Source organism: Phaenicophaeus curvirostris, chromosome 19, assembly GCF_032191515.1.
Source record: "Phaenicophaeus curvirostris isolate KB17595 chromosome 19, BPBGC_Pcur_1.0, whole genome shotgun sequence".
Classification (NCBI taxonomy): domain Eukaryota; kingdom Metazoa; phylum Chordata; class Aves; order Cuculiformes; family Cuculidae; genus Phaenicophaeus; species Phaenicophaeus curvirostris.
The window spans coordinates 5,214,886-5,233,212 of record NC_091410.1 but is presented as its reverse complement, the minus strand read 5'-3'; the positions used below and the strand labels follow the sequence as shown (position 1 = coordinate 5,233,212).

The following is an 18,327-nucleotide window of genomic DNA, read 5'->3' as shown; positions in this document are numbered from 1 at the left end:
CACTAGCTCTGACCATTGCTCCGAGCTCTGGTTGAGTGTGCGAGATGCCTGGACAGGGAGAACCCAATGGCAAAACAACTTGCTTTTCACTGTAGGAACATTCTTGAGAAATATTCTTGGGTTGTTTAGCCTGGAGAAGAGGAGGCTGAGGGGAGACCTTATCGCTCACTACAACTACCAAAAAGGAGGTTGTAGAGAGATGAGTGTCAGTCTCTTCTCCCAAGTAATGGGTGATAGGACAAGAGGGAATGGCCCCAAGGTGCATCAGAGGAAGTTTAGATTGGACATTAGGAAAAATGTCTTCACTGAAAGGGTTCTCAAGCACTGGCAGAGGCTGCCTAGGGAGGTGGTTGAGTCATTGTCCTTGGAGGTGTTTAAAAGGCAGGTAGATGAAGCGCTCAGGGATATGATTTAGTTGTGAACAGGTACGGTTGGAATTGATGATCTCAAAGGTCTTTTCCAACCTAATGATTCTATGAAATACAGCAATGTGAAAAGTGAACAACAACATTTTCCTTTGCTGAACAGCACAAGAATTTCCCAAACTACTTATTTCTGGTCCTAAAGATCATTTCCATGGCTGTTGCAGAACCCTGCAGGCAGCTGTTCAGAGACATTGCTCCCGTCCTTGCTGTGGCTTCAGTTTGGAGTTGGCCCCAAGAGCCGAGTCACTGGGGCACTGACAGATGCTGCTTCTGCCAGCGCTTCCCCAGCCCCTCGCAGGGCAGCGCCACCCCAGTGGGAAAGTCAAGCAAATGCATCACCGTGGCGGAGATGGCATTTTCATCTTGAGTGACCTTAAATGAACACATATGGTGTTTTGGTTAACGCAGCAGCAGAACAGCGTGCTGGGGAGCCGTGGCCCTTGCGTGCAAGGCTTGTATCCACCTTTTACTCTGTAACTCCATGAAATCAGTGTTTGATTCCTTAAGATGCGTCTCTGCTGAGACTAGGCATTTGTTCTAGCAACACGTTTGCCTCTAGGGATGTTCCAGGTTCTGCCCAGCAGGATGAACTGTGAGTTTGCTCTACGTTTGCAGATGCTTCTCATTCCTTCGTGCATGGCTCGGTGTCTGACTGGTCCTTCTTCCTCTTTCAGCCTGAAAGGATAGATCCCAGTGCATCCAGGCAAGGCTATGATGTCCGCTCAGATGTCTGGAGCTTGGGAATTACATTGGTAAGTGAGTGGGGTTTAAACCCTCTGCTGCACGGTACTTTCCTGGTGGGTAGCCTTGCTCCACTTTGCAGTGTGATGGAGTTGGTTGGTGTCAAACACGTGCTTGAAACAAAGCGCAGCTCTGCTGCTGTGAAGCTTTTGTATGTTGTGATTGAAGTGGACACCTCCTGGCTCAGAATATAAATCCCTTCAAGGCAGGTGGCTCTCCTGGACCCCCAAGGATGCATTTAGCTGCAGCTGTGTTTTTCAGAGAAATAGGGAAGAGATGTGGGATCATAAATGAATTTTGTCTTCAGAATCTCAGATGAAAAGGGATAGTGAGTGTGTGGTGCAGAACAGAGCATCCAGCTTGTGGAAATAAGCCTCTTGCAGTCCTGACATCTGGTATACTTCGGTTAATCCTGGATCCTGATTGCTGATTCCTCTCTGGCTTAACCACAGCACTGCTGGGTGTGCACATCTTCCCTTCTTGGGCTGCTGAAGTAGGGGAGAAAGGAGAAGCAATGAGTGTGAATCAGTGACTTATTTCTTCCCCACTGGTGTTTTAGAATACTCATTTTCCATTTTCTGTGAGGAGCAAGGGATTTGGTTCAGTGATCCTTATAGGTCCCTTCCAACTTGAGATACGCTTTGATTGTATGATCTTATTATCCACTTTGTCTAGTCATTGTTGAGGTGCTGGGGAAGGGACTGGAGGATTTTACTGTCCTACTTCCGAGCTCCTTAGCAAAAGCATTGGTTCATTTTGGAGGCAGTAGAGGAGAAGATGTTGTCTACGAGAAAGTGTGGCATAGCCAGATTAAAGCTGGAGGTGCTCCTAACGTGGGCAGCAGAACTTGTTCTTGGGTGAAACTTCCATTCCTCACAGCTGAGCTTTGTGTAGGGATTGGAATGAAGAATCCATCTTAATCTTCCTTTTGGGAAGTTCAGGGTCCTTGCAGACATTTTCTGACCTCAGCTGAACGTACCTTGTGTAACCTCCCGGGTGCTGTTGCTTTCTCTCTGCAGTATGAGCTGGCCACGGGGCGATTCCCCTACCCCAAGTGGAACAGCGTGTTTGACCAGTTGACACAAGTAGTAAAAGGAGACCCACCACAGCTGAGTAACTCAGAGGAAAGGGAGTTCTCCCCAAGCTTCATCAACTTCGTCAACTTGTGGTAAGTGTTTCCTTCTGAAAGGACTTGGAGTTGGCTTGTTTTGTCGTTGCTGGTATTTGGCAAAGGCCCCATACCAAGCATTTCCCAGCTTAGTTTCACGTTAATGCGAGGGTGAGGACCTTTTGCATTTCACTGTTTAGGAGGTGACAGTAAGACTTGTCTGGGTCGGGGCCAAAGGGCTGACCTTTGCTGAGAGCCTGTGCTTGGGAGAGGTGTGGTGAGAAGTTTGTGTGACTAGGTAAGGTCCTGGCCTGTGCATCCTTGGTACAACATAACCTTGGAACAGACCTGCTGTCTGACCTTTCTTCTGCAGGCAGAAGCCCGACACCCATGGTTGGGCTGAGGATCTGTACTGGTGTTGTCTTTTGCCTGGGTCCAGCCCTGTTCAATGTCTTTATCAATGACCTGGATGAAGGCATCGAGTGCACCCTTAGCAAGTTTGCGGATGACACTAAGCTGGGTGGAAGTGTCGATCTGCTGGAGGGTCGGGGGGCTCCAGAGGGATCTGAACAGGCTGGACCGCTGGGCTGAGACCAACAGGATGAGGTTTAACAAGGCCAAGTGCCGGGTCCTGCACTTGGGGCACAACAACCCTGTGCAGTGTTACAGACTAGGAGAAGTCTGTCTAGAAAGCTGCCTGGAGGAGAGGGACCTGGGGGTGTTGGTTGACAGCGACTGAACACGAGCCAGTAGTGGCCCAGGTGGCCAAGAAGGCCAACAGCGTCTTGGCTTGTATCAGAAATGGTGTGGCCAGCAGGTCCAGGGTGGTTATTCTCCCTCTGGACTCGGCACTGGTGAGACCGCTCCTCGAATCCTGTGTTCAGTTCTGGGCTCCTCACCGCAAGAAGGATGTTGAGGCTCTGGAGCGAGTCCAGAGAAGAGCAACGAAGCTGGTGAGGGGGCTGGAGAACAAGAGGAGCGGCTGAGAGAGCTGGGGTTGTTTAACCTGGAGAAGAGGAAGCTGAGAGGAGACCTCGTTGCTCTCTCCAACTACCTGAGAGGAGGTTGTAGAGAGGAGGGAGCTGGGCTCTTCTCCCAAGTGACAGGGGACAGGACGAGAGGGAATGGCCTCAAACTCTGCCAGGGGAGGTTCAGGCTGAACATTAGGAAAAAGTTCTCCACAGAAAGGGTCATTGGGCACTGGCAGAGGCTGCCCAAGGAGGGGGTTGAGTCACCTTCCCTGGAGGTGTTTAAGAGGCGGGTGGACGAGGTGCTAAGGGGCATGGTTTAGTGATTTATAGGAATGTTTGGACTCGATGATCCAGTGGGTCTCTTCCAACCTGGTTGTTCTATGATTCTATGATTCTGGCAAAGCCGGGAGCCCTCCTCCCCAGTTCTGCTCAGCATGAGGACTGTCAGGACCCTCAGTGGGTGGCTTGCTTGGTTGTTGGCTTCATGTCTTGTGTCAATCACATGTCAAGGTCAGGATTAGAGATGCTTTCCTGAGAGAGCAGGGTCTCTGCAGCACGGTCAGCCTTGGAGGGAAGGTGAGCCTTTGCGCAGGAGGGGCGTAGGGCAGCCTGTCAGCCTGACACGTGTGCGTGCTCCTGCGCGGGTTGAGGGCTGACTGTTAATTTTCTGAAGTGCTTTTCTGTCAAATCATGAAAGGTGGTCAACATAATTTTGTTAACCTAATAGCCAAGCTCACTGGAGATCCATCAGTGTGACCCGTGTTCCTCTTCTGGGGCCTTCTGCTCTGGGCAGACCCAGGTGATGGACATCCCTAGGACAGGGGGGTCTGGCTCAAAGCTCTGGGACATGGAGGCTCAGCTGTAGACAATCTGAACCTTCAAGAGGTTTTGTTTCAGGGTTTCCATCTGCTGGAAGATGCAAAAGGTTCTGGTTCCAAATGGAGGAATCTTTTGTGTTTGGGTTTTACTCTCTTTCAGAGTTGTGAATTTTTATGGAGGCCAGGTTCCACTTTCCAGCTGGCTGTAAGGAGGGCTTGGATATTATCTCTGGGCTACAGAAAACAGAGCATCAAAGTAGTTCATTTCCTGAAAGGCGTTTCAATTTTTCAGTCAAAACCGTGTGCTACTCGGTTAGAAAGTAGAATTGCTTTCCCCTTAGTACCAGCAGTGCTTCCTTCCCAGCGTGGTTGTCCATGGAGGTGCAGTATTGTCACAGGGTTTGCAGAGCGCAGAGCTTCCTCTCCTGCCCTGTGGGTGCTGGTGAGTTTGGCTCCACATCAGCCAACGGAGGAGCCTGTGGGGATCTCTGCTAAACAGCGACATCTTTGCCCCGTGGGTCCAATTGGGTCCATTCATATTTCCAGCTCATTTTTCCCTCTTAGGGCCGCTGCTCTGAAACAACTGCAATGCACAGTCCCACGGGGCGGTTTTCAGTCTAATACTGGTTTTTTTATTCAATCTAGTTTTGTAAATAATCTGGCTTCTGCCTGGATTATTCATGATGTCTTTATAGCAACACCGTAAGAAATATTTATCTTAATTGCCTTTATTAAGTGCAAACAGTAATCTCTGGTGTTACTGAGCAGGCAGGTGAGGCTCCGAAAGGCTCTACTCTAAGGGGATGGTATAAATCTCCTCAGCATTACCCTACAAACGTGGATCGAATAATCTTCTAGTTTTGTGCATTTAAGTGTCAGGAAAAAATGTTGAAAGGGAGTCCTGCAGCGTTGCTTCCTGCTCGTGATGACAGATCAGGGAGGAAAGGGTATTTTCCATAATCTTAAAGCATTTTGGGTTTTTTGCCATGTGCTTTGGATCCCAGCAGCGCTAGGTCGAATGGTTTTCTCCTCCAACACCAAGGAGCTGCAAACAGCCACTCCAGCCCCACAGCTTGACCCTGGGCTGGAAAAGAAGTGAAGGATATCTAGGATAGCGTCATGAAATTTTTAGAACAAAACCTGGTCTGTGAGCTGAAGTTCTAACTAGTTGCCTTCAAGGTGTTGTGAGGAGCATATTTGCACCCCCAAACACGTGGAAGTTAGAAAATGAGTTGCAGTTGGGCTGCAAAAGCCTGAAGCGAGGATGTTTGCATCGCAGCCACAGGATCTCCTGCCCTCTCTGCCCCGAGGTCACAGGATGGAGCAACGTTCTTACCCTGTGCTTCTCTGAGTAATTTGAGGCTGCACAGTAGTGGTGCTGGAGGTCGAGACGGGTCCAGCCAGAGCGTGTGCGGATGGAAACAAAGACTTTGGGAATTAGACTTTCTCTCATTTGAGAAAGGTGCTACACCCACACTTTCTCTTCCTAGTGGTGCAGCTCTGTCTCCCAGGGCAGGGGCTGCCGGTGCTGTGCATTGCTGAGCCCCGTCCTGCAGCCCCTTGGCCTCTGCTCCCCACCACTTCTCCTGTTCCTCACCATGTTCTCCCTGCAGCAGGGGCTTCGGTGGCCTTTGCTGCTACCTGCTGACCCCCTGCGCTGCAGCCAGGTGTCTGCCAGGTGGGCGAGGTGCTGGAGTAGCCCTGCAGAAGCGGACACTTTCCAGCTAGGCTCCCCTGTTGCACAGCCACCCATGGGCAGACCTGTCACCTCTTCTGTCCCCTCCCAGTGGCTGTGGCCTGCTCAGCACTGGATGTGCCGCCAGTGTCAGGGACAAGCCGGGAGGGTCCTGGACCTGCCCCACAGAGCAGTTCAGCCATCTGCTCTCTGCTACAGCCCTGGTCCCTGCTTGAGTGTGCAGGGACGATGGCATGGTGCCCGTGTCCCTGTCTGTTCCCTGGCAGGCAGTCCTGCCTCTCTGCTGCCTCTGAGACCCATTGTCCTCTCCAGATGGAGGACAGGCCTGTTGCTGCTACCCCAGACTTGTGGTTCTGCTGCAGTCAAAGCTTTTTCTGTGTGGAGGCAGCAGCAGTCAGGATGATGTTCTGCTTGCAGCTCCCTTGGGCTCCGTCTCCAGCAGGAGTTGTTGATGGCCACCCTTGCTGTTCACCCATGCAGGGAGGGAGTGAGTCCCAGTGGTCACCCACAGCACAACCAGTATGTTCTGTCATAGAATCATAGAATGGTTTGTGTTGGAAGGGACCTTACGGCCCAACCAGTTCCAACTCCCTGCCATAGGCAGGGACACCTCCCACTGGATCCAGTTGCTCAAAAGGTCAGGTTTTACAGATAATAAATTCTTGGACTTGACTGGTTTGGGAGGCGGTGAATCCCACCACAACAGCAGTGGATTCAACATCATGTCCTGTAAAAATTTGCATTTGATATCTGTAACAATTTCCCCAATCCCACTTTCTCTTAATTCTCTTTCTGCTTTTTTCAGCCTTACAAAGGACGAGTCCAAAAGGCCAAAGTATAAAGAGCTTCTGGTGAGTGCAAAGCGTGGCTGCCCGCACCGGCTGGCCCAGCCGCGCCAGTCACACAGCGGAGCTGGGTCGCACATCTGAGGTGGCTCCTTGTCTTCCCAGGCCATCTAGGCAGGGAGCTCAGCTCCACAGCCTGAGCAAGAGCTCCACCTCTGTGCCACCGTGTTGGTGGTCACGGTGATGGCTGAGATTGTCAGTACAGGAGATAGCGTGGGGGGTGGTGCCCGCTGCGGTGATGCTGGGCGTGCCAGGTCAGTGCTGCCTTGGTTCCATTCAGGATCCCTGTTGTGTTGCTGACTGACACTGTTGTGTGTCAGTACAGCCGCACAGTGAGGCTGGGATTGCTCAGGCAAACCTGAGACCTGAGAGGACACGGCTACGGAGGACACCAGCAGAGCCTGTCAGTGATGGGGGTCCTAGAGGAGGGAACACAGTGAGGCTTCTGGGTTGGACAGGTCACCTTCAAGGAGCTGGGCTCTTGGAAGCCACCACTTCAGGGGATGTGTGGAACCCTGTCCTGGGTCCCTGAAGGCAGCGGTGTGGTACAAAAGGAGTTTGGCTGGTGTGTTGGTCTGGAAATTCACTGTCATTCCTTCCCAGCTGCTGTGAGTTGGGTCTGGCCAGTATGACCTCCTGGGCGGAGCAGAGGGTGAGGATGAGGCTTGGTCCTGATCTTCTGTTTGACCTCTGCCGGCCGTGACTGCCTATCGCTCCTGTCCCCATTGCTGACAAGGCTGACAGTAAAACCTCTCTGGAAAGTATCTCAGTGCCCGTCCGTGCCACAAAGGAGGCAGGTGCTGCTAACGCTGCACCCTTGGTGCTTCCTGCCCCGCAGTTCCTGACTCCCCAGGAGTCCCACCCCACCTCCGTAGTGCACCTATGGCCATGGACCAAGCTATGTCCTGTTGTCCCACAGCCACCACCACACCCTGTGTTCTTGCATCAGGCAGGCCCATACGCTAAGCTTTTATCTAGGGTAGCTTGCATGCGTCAGAAGGGTGAGCGTAACCTTGTTTTCTCTTTATCTGATTCCAGAAACATCCCTTCATCCTGATGTATGAGGAACGCACAGTGGATGTTGCATGCTATGTTTGTAAAATCCTGGATCAAATGCCAGCAACTCCTAGCTCTCCAATGTATGTCGATTGATATTGCTGCTACGTCAAACTCTAGAAAAAGGGCTGAGAGAAAACAAGCTGTAAAGAGTTTTCATCACATATTGCAGTGTTTTTAATGCTCGCCCAGACACCATGTGCAATAAGATTGGTGTTATTTCCATCCTGTCTGTATACTGTTGTCACATATAAAGTGCATCCCTGTAATACCTGATCACACAGTGTTAGTGTTGGTCAAAGAGAGACCTCATCTTGCTCTTTTGTGGACATATTCATGAAATGTGGAAATAAGTACATTTATTTGTTGACCGTGATTGGATAGCACCTAAAATTCGTTTCTAGACTCAAAAACTTGGAGACTTCTCAGCAGCTACTGGAAAGATTTTTCTCTCAAACTCTTCCAATTGTTGTTTCGAGTAATAATAAAAGCAAACAAACAAAAGTTAGGCGTTGTCTGTCTGAACATTAAGAGACTTTGCCTGGAGGGAGAAGAACTTGCTTAACCAACGAGATGCTTTGCCTTCTGGAGCTGGAAGGGCAAAGGAGAATTTTATTCTTCACAAAGTGCAATAGATTTACTGCTATGAAATTCTGTTGCTTTACAGTCGCAGTGTACTTTCTGGGGACAGTGAAATTCCTTGTTAAAGAGAGATCATGTTAAATATAGTGAATATGTCTTTACCAAAAATATGTTGCGTTGAAAGAGGCTAACATTAAACTATTCAGAGACGGGACATGATGTATTCTTTCTCCTTTTACCAAGCCAGCCACTCTTCACTCTTAACTAGGTGTCCTGTAAATTGTTACCTGGTAAGATAAGACCTTTGACCTGAAGAATTATTAAACTACTCGATTGAATTTAACCTGCTTGTGACCTGATTTATAGCTGCCCAGTGCTCACTGCCGCCTGGCTTTGCTTTGACTTCGACGAGTGCCGTTCACAGAGGCTGCAGCTGTTTTAATGAGCCATGACCGACTCTCGGTGCCTCCTACCGAGGGTCCCTCGCGTTCTGCGCTGTCCCCAGTCCCGATGCTAGCGCCTTGTTGCTGACCCAAGCCCAATGTCCCTCCCAGGACCAAACCTCAGTGCTTCCTTCTCACGGGCAGGATGGCGAGGATGCTCCTCCCGGGGCTCTGTGCCCGCCCTGCTGCTGCAAATGTCACGCTCTGCTTAGCTTGCCAGAGACCTTCACCACCTTCCGGGCGTGTTTAACCTCTTCTGTGACCTCCAGAGCTCTCAGCCCTGCACCCCGCAGAGAACCTCGCTGGGACTGCTCGGTGCAGATACAGATGAGGTGGAGATGAGGGAGCGTCTAATGCCTTGTGGGCTTTTGGCTGACCCAGCTGGGCCAGGCAAGCTGTCATTTCCTGGCTCTGCTGAGCAAAAAAAGTGCATTAGTAATTTTTAAAAACAATTGGCTTATTTTTCAGGTTAACTGTTCCTGAATGTTTTTTTTTTTCCCCCTAAACATTGCAGTTTTTAGGCACTTAGCAGCACACCAGGGGTTACACTGGAGGCTGCGGGGGCTCTGATTTCCATTCTGAGTTCTCTAGTTTAGGTGCTTGGTAGGACTTCATCACTGCTAGAGCAACCTCCTGGCAGAGCTCTGCGGCAAAGCCGGACCCGGGACGCAGAGAGCTAGAGACGCGATGGGAGTGAAAGCAGCGGTGCTGACAGGATTCCTGAGGAAGGGGCTTCCCACGCCAAACCCAATGCTACCATGTGCCAACGGGGCTGATGCGGGAGCACTGGAGACCAGCACGTCCCTGCCCCAGCTGCTCGGTTGGGAAAGCGGAGTGCAGAGGCCGTGCTCCTGTGGACACCTGGTGTTTCTCCAGCCACTCGGGTGACACCGTCGCGTAAGGCAGCACTGCTCGTCTCCCCCTCGGCTGTTGGAGCTGGTTCCTCTGGCCCCCGGGCTGATGCTGATGTGATCGTTTGGGGCTCAGCGTGTCCGGCCAGGTAGGGGTGGGCAATCCTCCTTCCTGCGTTGTGTTCCTTCAGGGCTGCTTGCCAGGCGAGGCAGTCGCTAAAGTCTTCTCAGAATGGACAAGGCAGAGCCTTCTGCAGTAACTCATCATTCCCAATAGCTCCGATGAACCACATGAAGCACCAGTTGAACAAGACGTGTAGGGTATCTAAAGCAATGACTTTCCTCTCCCCGTAGCCCAGCAGCCTCAGGAATCTCGTCTTTTCTCCAGCTCCCCCCGTGACGGGACCTGGGGTGCGCTGGGTCTCGTGGGGGCTGGCTGGGGGGACCGGAGACACCGATCCAGCCAAGACAGATGTTTCAGAGTTGCCTCTGTCCCCACCTTCCAGACGTTAAAGTCTGATTCACATCTCCCTAGTGACAGGGACTCCAGAAACCTCTCAGATGGCCAACACTGAGACGGAGCCTCCCGAGAAATAAGTGTCCCTCTGACACAAGCCTTGCTCTGCTCTTTTGACCCGGCTGGGCTCTGTTTTCTTCCACAGCACAGCTTGTTTGTTTCCATGGGAGATGGAACCGTGAAGCTTTGAGCTGCTGGTGACAAAAGCGACGGTCGAGGTGCTGTGGCACAGGTGGCTGTGCAGAAGCACTGGTTTAGTGTATTAAACACTGATCATTTTAAACTATTAAAGGTGCGCCATTTAGTACGCTGTATCTCTATTAAAAATGGGGGGAAAAGAGGTGTATAGTGTTCAGAAGCTGTGAAAATAGTGTAAGAACTGTACATTTTGAACGCTGCTTTTTTTTTTTTTTGTACCATAGAAAAATGTATAAAAAGGCTGATGTGTAGGGATGTTGCCTTATTGTCTGTAAAATGGAGCTCAGGAACATAACTGCTTAAAAAGAGCTTCAGAATATTTTATCTGGTATCCTGGGTTGCCTTCCCTCCTCGATTTAAGATATTATACATGGATCAGAGTGTTTATGTAATAGTTCTATCTTTTTTGCCTGCAGGTCAGTTGTAATAAAAGTAGGATGCGACTGTGACCTTCTTATTTTCGTTTTGTGAGGTCAGAAGCGGATGGGAAGATGCATTGGAAGCTGCTGAAATACCTGGCCCTGCAGGTGGAGGCAGTTGGCCAGGGGAAGAGCTACCCTGAAACTGCTTGTGCTAACTTTAAACTAAGAAAATAGAACGATCTAGGGAGACCTGGATGGATTTTCTCTCTCTGGAAGGCTGCTGAGCCCTCTGTGCTAAGGAGCTGCCTCTCCGGTGACCATGGTTTGCTGCATGGGGAGGCTCTGGTGGCTCAAGACACCTCATCCCTGTGAGGAGGGAAGGTGGCCCTGTGCCCGCGCTCCGGGGAAACGGCAGCTGATGCTCACAGCCTCACAGGCTTTAGTTTTGCAAGAGCAGTCGATGTTGGCAAAGTCCAGATGATCTAAGAGAACTGAGCCGTGTGTAATTCCTACTGCCAGACCTCCTGGTTCTGGGACAAGTTGTGCTGGCTGAGATTTAGATTGAATATTAGGAAAAATCTCTTTATCAAAAGAGTGGTGAAGCACTGGCAGAGGCTGCCCAGGGCAGCGGTGGAGTCTCCATCCCTGGAGGGCTTCAAGAAACGTGTAGACGAGGCACTTGCGGCCATGGTTTTGTAGGCACAGAGGCGTTGGGCTGATGGTTGGATGATCTTAGAGGCCTTTTCCAACCTTAATGATTCTATGAAGTGTCTCTGCTGCTTGGAAGCCACAGAGAACCTGGAGACTGTCCAGGCAGGTGAGCAGAACTGGCCGCCAGCAGCCCCGCTGGGAAAGAAGGCAGTGCCAGGGGAGAGGGGCCGCCCACAAGGGCTTGTAGTTCTCCATCTGGTTTGATGGGGCTGTCCCAGTTCAGTGATGGTATCCTGGCAGGGATCACTGGTCACGCCACAGCCCAGCAGCAGAAGTACTTGTGAATGGGTGGAGTAACCAAGCATGGGCAATTGTGGTGTCTCTTCATGTGAAGGCTGAGAATTTAGTTAAGGGAAGGCAGATAATGGAGCTGAAGAAAGTCTTGCTGTGTAGGAACACAGTGTGAAGAGTTAAAGGTGGTGGAGGTCTGTCAGTTTGCATAAATTCAGTGTTTCCACCACATGAAGCTTTTTTTCTGGAAGGTTCCCCTTGCCAGCACAATCCTTGGAATATTTTGTACCACCTGATGTCCCCACCCTTCAGCCAGAACCCAAGATTCCTGATTTGATGATCTCCAGGTAGAAGACAGAAGCCAACCATGCACCAGGGTGAGTCCTTCCCTACTGGGAAGATGCCGAGGACCCGACTCCAATTGCCATGAATCAGATCTGCTCTGGGATTTCGGTCCTTTTTGCACTGCGACCTGCCTTCGTGTCCTGAGATTTGGTTTTGAGGAAGCTGTCACAGCTGGAAAGAACCAGCTGGAAGAGGCAGAGATGGAAGTACCTGGTAGCTAGATGCGAGCCCACCTGCACATACCCTGCACTGGCTATTCCCATGCTCTGCAGGAGGCACAGGATTCCCCTTGCCTCTTCTCCCTTGTCACTCTGCAGCATGCAGGGGGGACTGTATTTGCAGCTTTTTCAGTTACCCCTTTGTTGAATTCAGTTTTTCCTCCTGTGGACTCTTTTCTTTGCCTATTTGGACTTCACTGCCTTCACTGAGGGCCTCGGTTTTCATTGTGTTGCTGCTGAGAGGATATAGAAAACCTCTAACCCGTGTCCTGGCTGCTGCTGGGGTCTCAGATAGGACCCAAACCCACGCAGAACCACTATTGCTGCTCCTGTGAGCCCTTGGACAATTCCAGCGTTCCTTGCTTGAGAGTTGTCTGGCTTTCTCCAACCCTGAGGCTGGGAATAGTCCCGTGGGCATTGTGACCAGATTCATACGTCTTCTCCCTCTGTGCCCCTGCACGGGCTCTGAGGCTGCTCTGATTTCTGTACTCGGCACCAAGGCTGAGAAGCAGCTGTTTGAGCAGCCTCCAGGTAGACTTTGAGCCACTGACCAGTGTCTTTGTTCCCAGCTGGCACCTCGTACCGATTCCTCATACCCTTATGCCCACTTGCGTGGCCGAGGCCCTTCTCAGATCTTTACCAAGCGTTCTACAGCATCCAAACCCCGTTAGCGCTATCGTATGGCTGTGGAACTCCAATTCACAGCTTTGAGGTTTGAATGTGTTCAAACACATCCCTGCCTGGACCCAAGCAACGTGAATACAGATGTGTACCAGCACTTACTCCCCTCAGGAGCACTTTGAATCGCCTATTCACCCTGATCTTCTGCTTCATCCTAGCTTCTTGTCTCCTTTGGTGGCCAGGTAAGCAGAAATGAAGTGCTCAGGTCTGGGTGCTTCTTAGAGAAAGCTCCATTTTCAGTTTGACGCCTGATAAAAATCACAAGGGTGCTCATTATAGAATCATAGAATCACCAGGTTGGAAATGACCCACCGGATCATCAAGTCCAACCATTCCTATCAATCACTAAACCATTGCTTCAAGCATATTAAGGGTCTGGAAAAAGAAGGGTTGTCTGCTCTGATGAGTAAGAAAAGAAGGCAGCCCTTGATTTTTCCATGATGTTTAAAGCTGTGCCAACGCTTGGAGAGCAGGATGAAGCACAAACTCCCTCTTCTGGAGATACCCAGTGCTGTGCTGGGAATCAAGCAGCAGAGCAGGCTGGCTGGCTGGACCCTGGCGTGTCTGCCAGGCAGTGTGTGACTAAAAGCCATTATCTTTGCATAAATCCCAGCTGGAAGGGCTGGGCAGGCTCTTCTGCCAGGAGAAAGCCACCACGTCCCAGCACATGCTACTTCGCACAGCAAATCTCTGCTCAGCCGCACCAGAAAAGCTGGATCCAAGGGTGTCAGCAGCCTGGTCCAGTGGAGGTGTCCCTGCCCAGGGCAGGGGGTTGGAACTGGATGGGTTTTGAGGTCCCTTCCAACCCAAACCATTCTATGATTCCACATTCTATGGTTCCAGCAGGTCCAGGGAGGTTCTCCCTCTGTACTCAGCACTGGGGAGACCGCTCCTTGAATCCTGTGTTCAGTTCTGGGCCCCTCACCACAAGAAGGATGTTGAGGCTCTGGAGCGAGTCCAGAGAAGAGCAACGAAGCTGGTGAGGGGGCTGGAGAACAGGCCTTATGAGGAACGGCTGAGAGAGCTGGGGGTGTTTAGCCTGGAGAAGAGGAGGCTGAGGGGAGACCTCATTGCTCTCTGCAACTACCTGAAAGGAGGTTGTGGAGAGGAGGGAGCTGGGCTCTTCTCCCAAGTGACAGGGGACAGGATGAGAGGGAATGGCCTCAAGCTCCGCCAGGGGAGGTTCAGGCTGGACATCAGGAAAAAAATTTTCACAGAAAGGGTCATTGGGCACTGGCAGAGGCTGCCCAGGAAGGTGGTTGAGTCACCTTCCCTGGAGGTGTTTAAGGGACGGGTGGATGAGGTGCTGAGGGACATGGTTTAGTGGTTGATGGGAATGGTTAGACTCAATGATCCAGTGGGCCCTTTCCAACTTAGTGATTCTATGATTCTATGATTCTACGATTCAAGCGGTTGCAGCAGGTCCATGCATGAGTAGGGAGTTGTCCTGCTGTCTCCTGTCATGAGTTTGGGTCAGAGGGAGGTAGAAGCTCTGCAGAAACTGTCTAGGGATGAGCAGAGGGTCCAGGCGGGTGGTAGTGCACTTGGGGAGGGGTGAAAGAGTGACCTGTGGTGGTGAGCGGGTGCGAGGTGTCTGTCCAGGCTGGTGTGGGGGCTGCATGTGGGTGAGGAGGTGCCAGGGCTGCCTGAGCACAGGAGGAGGCCAAGGGGCCCTTGGCTGGTGGGCAGCTGGAGACGACAGGGCTGGGTGCTGCTGAGGATGCAGAGGTGGCACTGGGGTGCAGTGCAGGATGCCAGGGAGACAGGAAGGCACTGGGAGCTGTTATTGTGGGCCAGAGGCTTCCAGGTTCCCCTGTGCTTCAGGGGACTGTGATGGGGACAGGCAAGTTCCTCCCTCTGCCGCCTCCTCATCCCACACGACCCTGAGGGCACAGGGTGGTGAGCCCAGAAGAGCTGAGGAACAGATATTTCCTCATGTTCCTTGGGAGAGGAAACTGCCTAACACATAGCTGAGGCCATTTCCTCCTCTCCTTATTACTTGCGAGAAGAGACAGGCTCCCACCTGACCACAACCTCCTTTCTGGGAGCTGCAGGGAGGGTGTTCCCTGGAGGTGTTTAAGGGACAGGTGGATGAGGTGCTAAGGGACATGGTTTAGTGATTGATAGGAATGGTTAGACTCGATCTGGTGGGTCTTTTCCAACCTGTTGATTCTATGATTCTATGAAATCTTCCAGGAGAAACTGTTGCTGTGGAAAAAACATTTCTGCTTTTGTAAGGACTGTGGCTGCTGCAGGACTTGGAGCTGATACCAAATGGTTCCTGCTGGCATGGCTGAGGCTGAAATCAAACAGCAAATTGCAAGCAGACGAGTGGCAAGACAAAGAGGTTTTTAATAATGAAGGTGTTACTGGTAACATAGGTAAGGAAATGTGCTTGCTTACAAGGTTGAAGCTGACAGCATCCCTTTAAATAAGAAAATAGGTTTGCTGAGAGTTATCTGGAAAGCGCTGTACAACGATGCAGTGGAGCAGCTAACACTACTCTGTTTCAAGTGCCATTAATATTCCCCACGGACCAGCTTCCCAGCTTCGGAAAATGTCTCACTTAGAAAAAGAAATGACTTAAAAAAAAACCAACGCAACCTGTGTTCGTCTATCCTAGCAGTGCACGGTGACCGTTTGTACAATAGAAAAGTGGTGCTTTAAATAGTGACTTGAAAGATACTGCCACGTGCTTTATACAGCATGCAACAAGGCTATGAACTGGAGACACAGCAGGGGCTGCAGATCCTCCTCCGACAGCTCCAGCATCACTGAGGGGAGCCACGGCCAGGCTGCCAGACCTTCTCCTCCCCAGTTGCTGCGTCTCCGAGGTGCTGTCCTTCCAGTAACACAAATATTAAATACACTCAGTCTCTAAATAGTTTAACAATCTTTGTCAGCAACAATATTTACTTTGGCAAAACCAGAATTGCAAAGAAGTCGACGTGTCCGTCAAACAGTCCGCAGCAAGTTCTTTGGTGAAGGCCAAGAAGAGAAGCAAAGGCTCCTTCTCGCTAGAGCCTGAGGAAGTATATTGCACGTAGGAGAAATGCTGGTGACTTCGAATGGGAGGCATCACTGCAAGAGAGCATCCGTCTCTTCCGGCTTCAGGAGAACCAGCTCCTCCAGGCTCGGTGATTCACAGCTGTTCTCCGGATGGCCTTGCTCTGGGCTGAGTGAACGCTGACACTGGAATAACCTTGGGAAGAAGGGGATGACTGCTGGGGATCAAGGAGGAATGGGAGGAAGGATGGAGGGCTGGATGGCAGAGAAGTGGAGGCAACAAAAGCAGGCGCTTGCACAAAACCATAGCCATGCAAAGGCCTGCTCAGCCCTGCCCCACTGCAGGTCGTTGAGTGCCTATTTCTGGCTCCCGCTGCTCCCAGGTCATGCAAGGTGGTGGATATCCATCCTGACATCTGGCTGTGCAAAGGACACCCCCTCCAAAGCCTGTATTTTCCATATGACTTGCTCCTACCTTGGGCCAAAACACGTTACACATCTCTTTGTACCGCACTAGCTGGGACGTGGCAGCTCCACCGGGGCGCTGTGTCCCTTCAATACCTGAAACCAACAGCCCGAGCAGCTGCTACCAATGTCCAAAGCTCTCTGCTCCAAGGTCACAGACCTGATTCAGTTCAGAGTGCAGCTGAGATGGCTCCTGGGCTTTCAGCTCACCGGGCACCAAGAGGACACGTCAAGGTGCCACCATGAATGTGGTGGTGCTCTCCACATCTCATCCATCTGGAGCAGAGCTTTAGAGGGGCTGGGCAGTGCAGCTTCAGGGCCAGGAGGAAGGAAGCAAGGTGAGCCTGGCTGTACAAAGTGTGCTTGCCACCCTCTCTGGGCAGAACCTCTCTGCTCCTACACCCCTGGCCCGGGCATGGCCAAGAAGAGACCAGCAGGACTGCCTACAGGGCTCAACCAGCAGGAGGGGAGTAGAAGAGGGGACAGCAGTGGTCTCTCCTCTCAATTATTTCCCATTGCCATCCAGATGAGGTCTAACCACACAGTTTTGTCATGAGCTGCTCCAGTTCTCACAAGAGTGATTGCTAAAATTGCGGGGCGGGGGGGGTTGGGGGGTGGGGAGGGGAGATAAGAGAAACAAAAGTTCTTGTCAAGTCAAACAAGTGTTGTTAAAGGCACTGGTATCCTCTCTGGGAGGTGTTGATGGAAGAAAACCAAAGCACCAGAGCTGTTATGCTGTCAATTTGCTGTAACTGGAAATCCAAACAAGTTTATATGCTGGGAAAATGACTCCAGTTTCCCCTGGACGTGGCACATCAGCCCTGCGTGTGCTGTGGAATGACAGAAACACTGTGCTGGCTGCTGCAGGCTGAAAGGATCCTGCCTCCACCCCCTTCCTTTCACCATTGCTGCAGGTGCAGGTCCATGCTGGTGTTTAGATTGAGATCGGTAACATCTAGGAAATCGATGTTGAAGATGCTGGGACCTGCTGGGGTGAGCGAACCAAAGCCGGTGGCAGAGCTGGGGGGGGTGAGGTCCAGCCACTCCATTGTTTCCCATGGAGACTCAGTGAAACTCATTTGTAAACCAGAACCATCGGCAGGGGAAGGGGAGAGCTGGGTTTCCATGGGAGAGAGGGGAGTCTGTAAAATCTCCTGGGAGGTAAGCAGTTCATCTGTGGCTTTGCCGGAGAACCCCTCCATCATCCCTTCAAAGTGGGACTCTTCTCCCATCTTCAGCAGGGCGATTTCACTGACCCTCCCCAGGGGACTGTGGGCGTTCAGCAGGACTTCGAGGTGAGCATCGTTGCTGCCCGGACAGTGCTCGAAGGACAGCTGGGCTGAGGAGACCTGCTCGAACGGGGCAGATGACTTTGGGAGAGAAGCACTGGAGTTCCCTGTGGAGACTGTTATCTGAGGTACTTTCTGGAGGCAGGACCGATCTTCCTTGGCATTGGCTGGCATTTCTGTCAACAAATGAGAGGGGTTTGAGGTGCTCTGGCAGTGCCCCCCACCACTACTGAGTCAGGGCTACCACCACAGCCCCCCAGCTGGGCTCTTGAACAAGCCTACGGAGACCTGCTGCTCACCCAATCCCCTTGGCATTGCTCACCCATCCTTCTTGTGGGAAATCTCACACGTTCATGCTTTCTAACCTCATTTGCCCTGGCTTTGGACACAGTCCCAGGGCATGAGCACTGGCAGCTGTCCCCACAGGGTTGGGCACAGGTCACGCGTGGGAAAGGGCACGGGCAGTGCTCTATGCAGGAGATGGCACTGGGGGCACTGGGCATGGTGGGGGACACTGGGGTCTGTGTGGGGAGGATGGTGGCAGTGCTGGGCACAGGGCTGCTGCCCTGCCGTCCCTTTCTCTGCACAGGCTGCAGAGGCAATAACTAAGCCCGGACCACTCCACCGGGTCTGCCCATGCAGGAGCAGGCTCTGGGAGAGCCAATATGATTTTGGATTGCATCTCAGCAGCTGCTGGCACAGGGAGGACAAATCAAAGCTTTACAGAACTCTGTCGGGGTGCACAGAGTGCACTGAGCCCCACAGACT

The 18,327-nt window shown here is 51.7% G+C and overlaps 3 protein-coding genes across 6 annotated transcripts in view; 2 read left to right on the top strand and 1 right to left on the bottom strand.

The window, feature by feature from the left end:
- The window catches only part of MAP2K4 (mitogen-activated protein kinase kinase 4), an 85,706-nt gene extending 77,121 nt beyond the window's left edge, over positions 1-8,585 (top strand). For both annotated transcript variants that reach the window (XM_069872347.1, XM_069872348.1), the window contains 4 exons: positions 1,100-1,177; positions 2,186-2,334; positions 6,565-6,610; positions 7,643-8,585. In XM_069872347.1, the coding sequence (XP_069728448.1) occupies positions 1,100-1,177; positions 2,186-2,334; positions 6,565-6,610; positions 7,643-7,756 (387 nt within the window). In that variant the 3' untranslated portion in view covers positions 7,757-8,585. The remainder of the gene's footprint in view (positions 1-1,099; positions 1,178-2,185; positions 2,335-6,564; positions 6,611-7,642) is intronic.
- ADPRM (ADP-ribose/CDP-alcohol diphosphatase, manganese dependent) overlaps positions 1-18,327 on the top strand; it is a 193,257-nt gene that overhangs the window by 93,342 nt on the left and 81,588 nt on the right. The window lies entirely within an intron of this gene.
- Positions 15,119-18,327, bottom strand: part of MYOCD (myocardin) — a 234,554-nt gene continuing 231,345 nt past the window's right edge. For all 3 annotated transcript variants that reach the window (XM_069872309.1, XM_069872311.1, XM_069872310.1), the window contains one exon: positions 15,119-17,735. In XM_069872309.1, the coding sequence (XP_069728410.1) occupies positions 17,170-17,735 (566 nt within the window). In that variant the 3' untranslated portion in view covers positions 15,119-17,169. The remainder of the gene's footprint in view (positions 17,736-18,327) is intronic.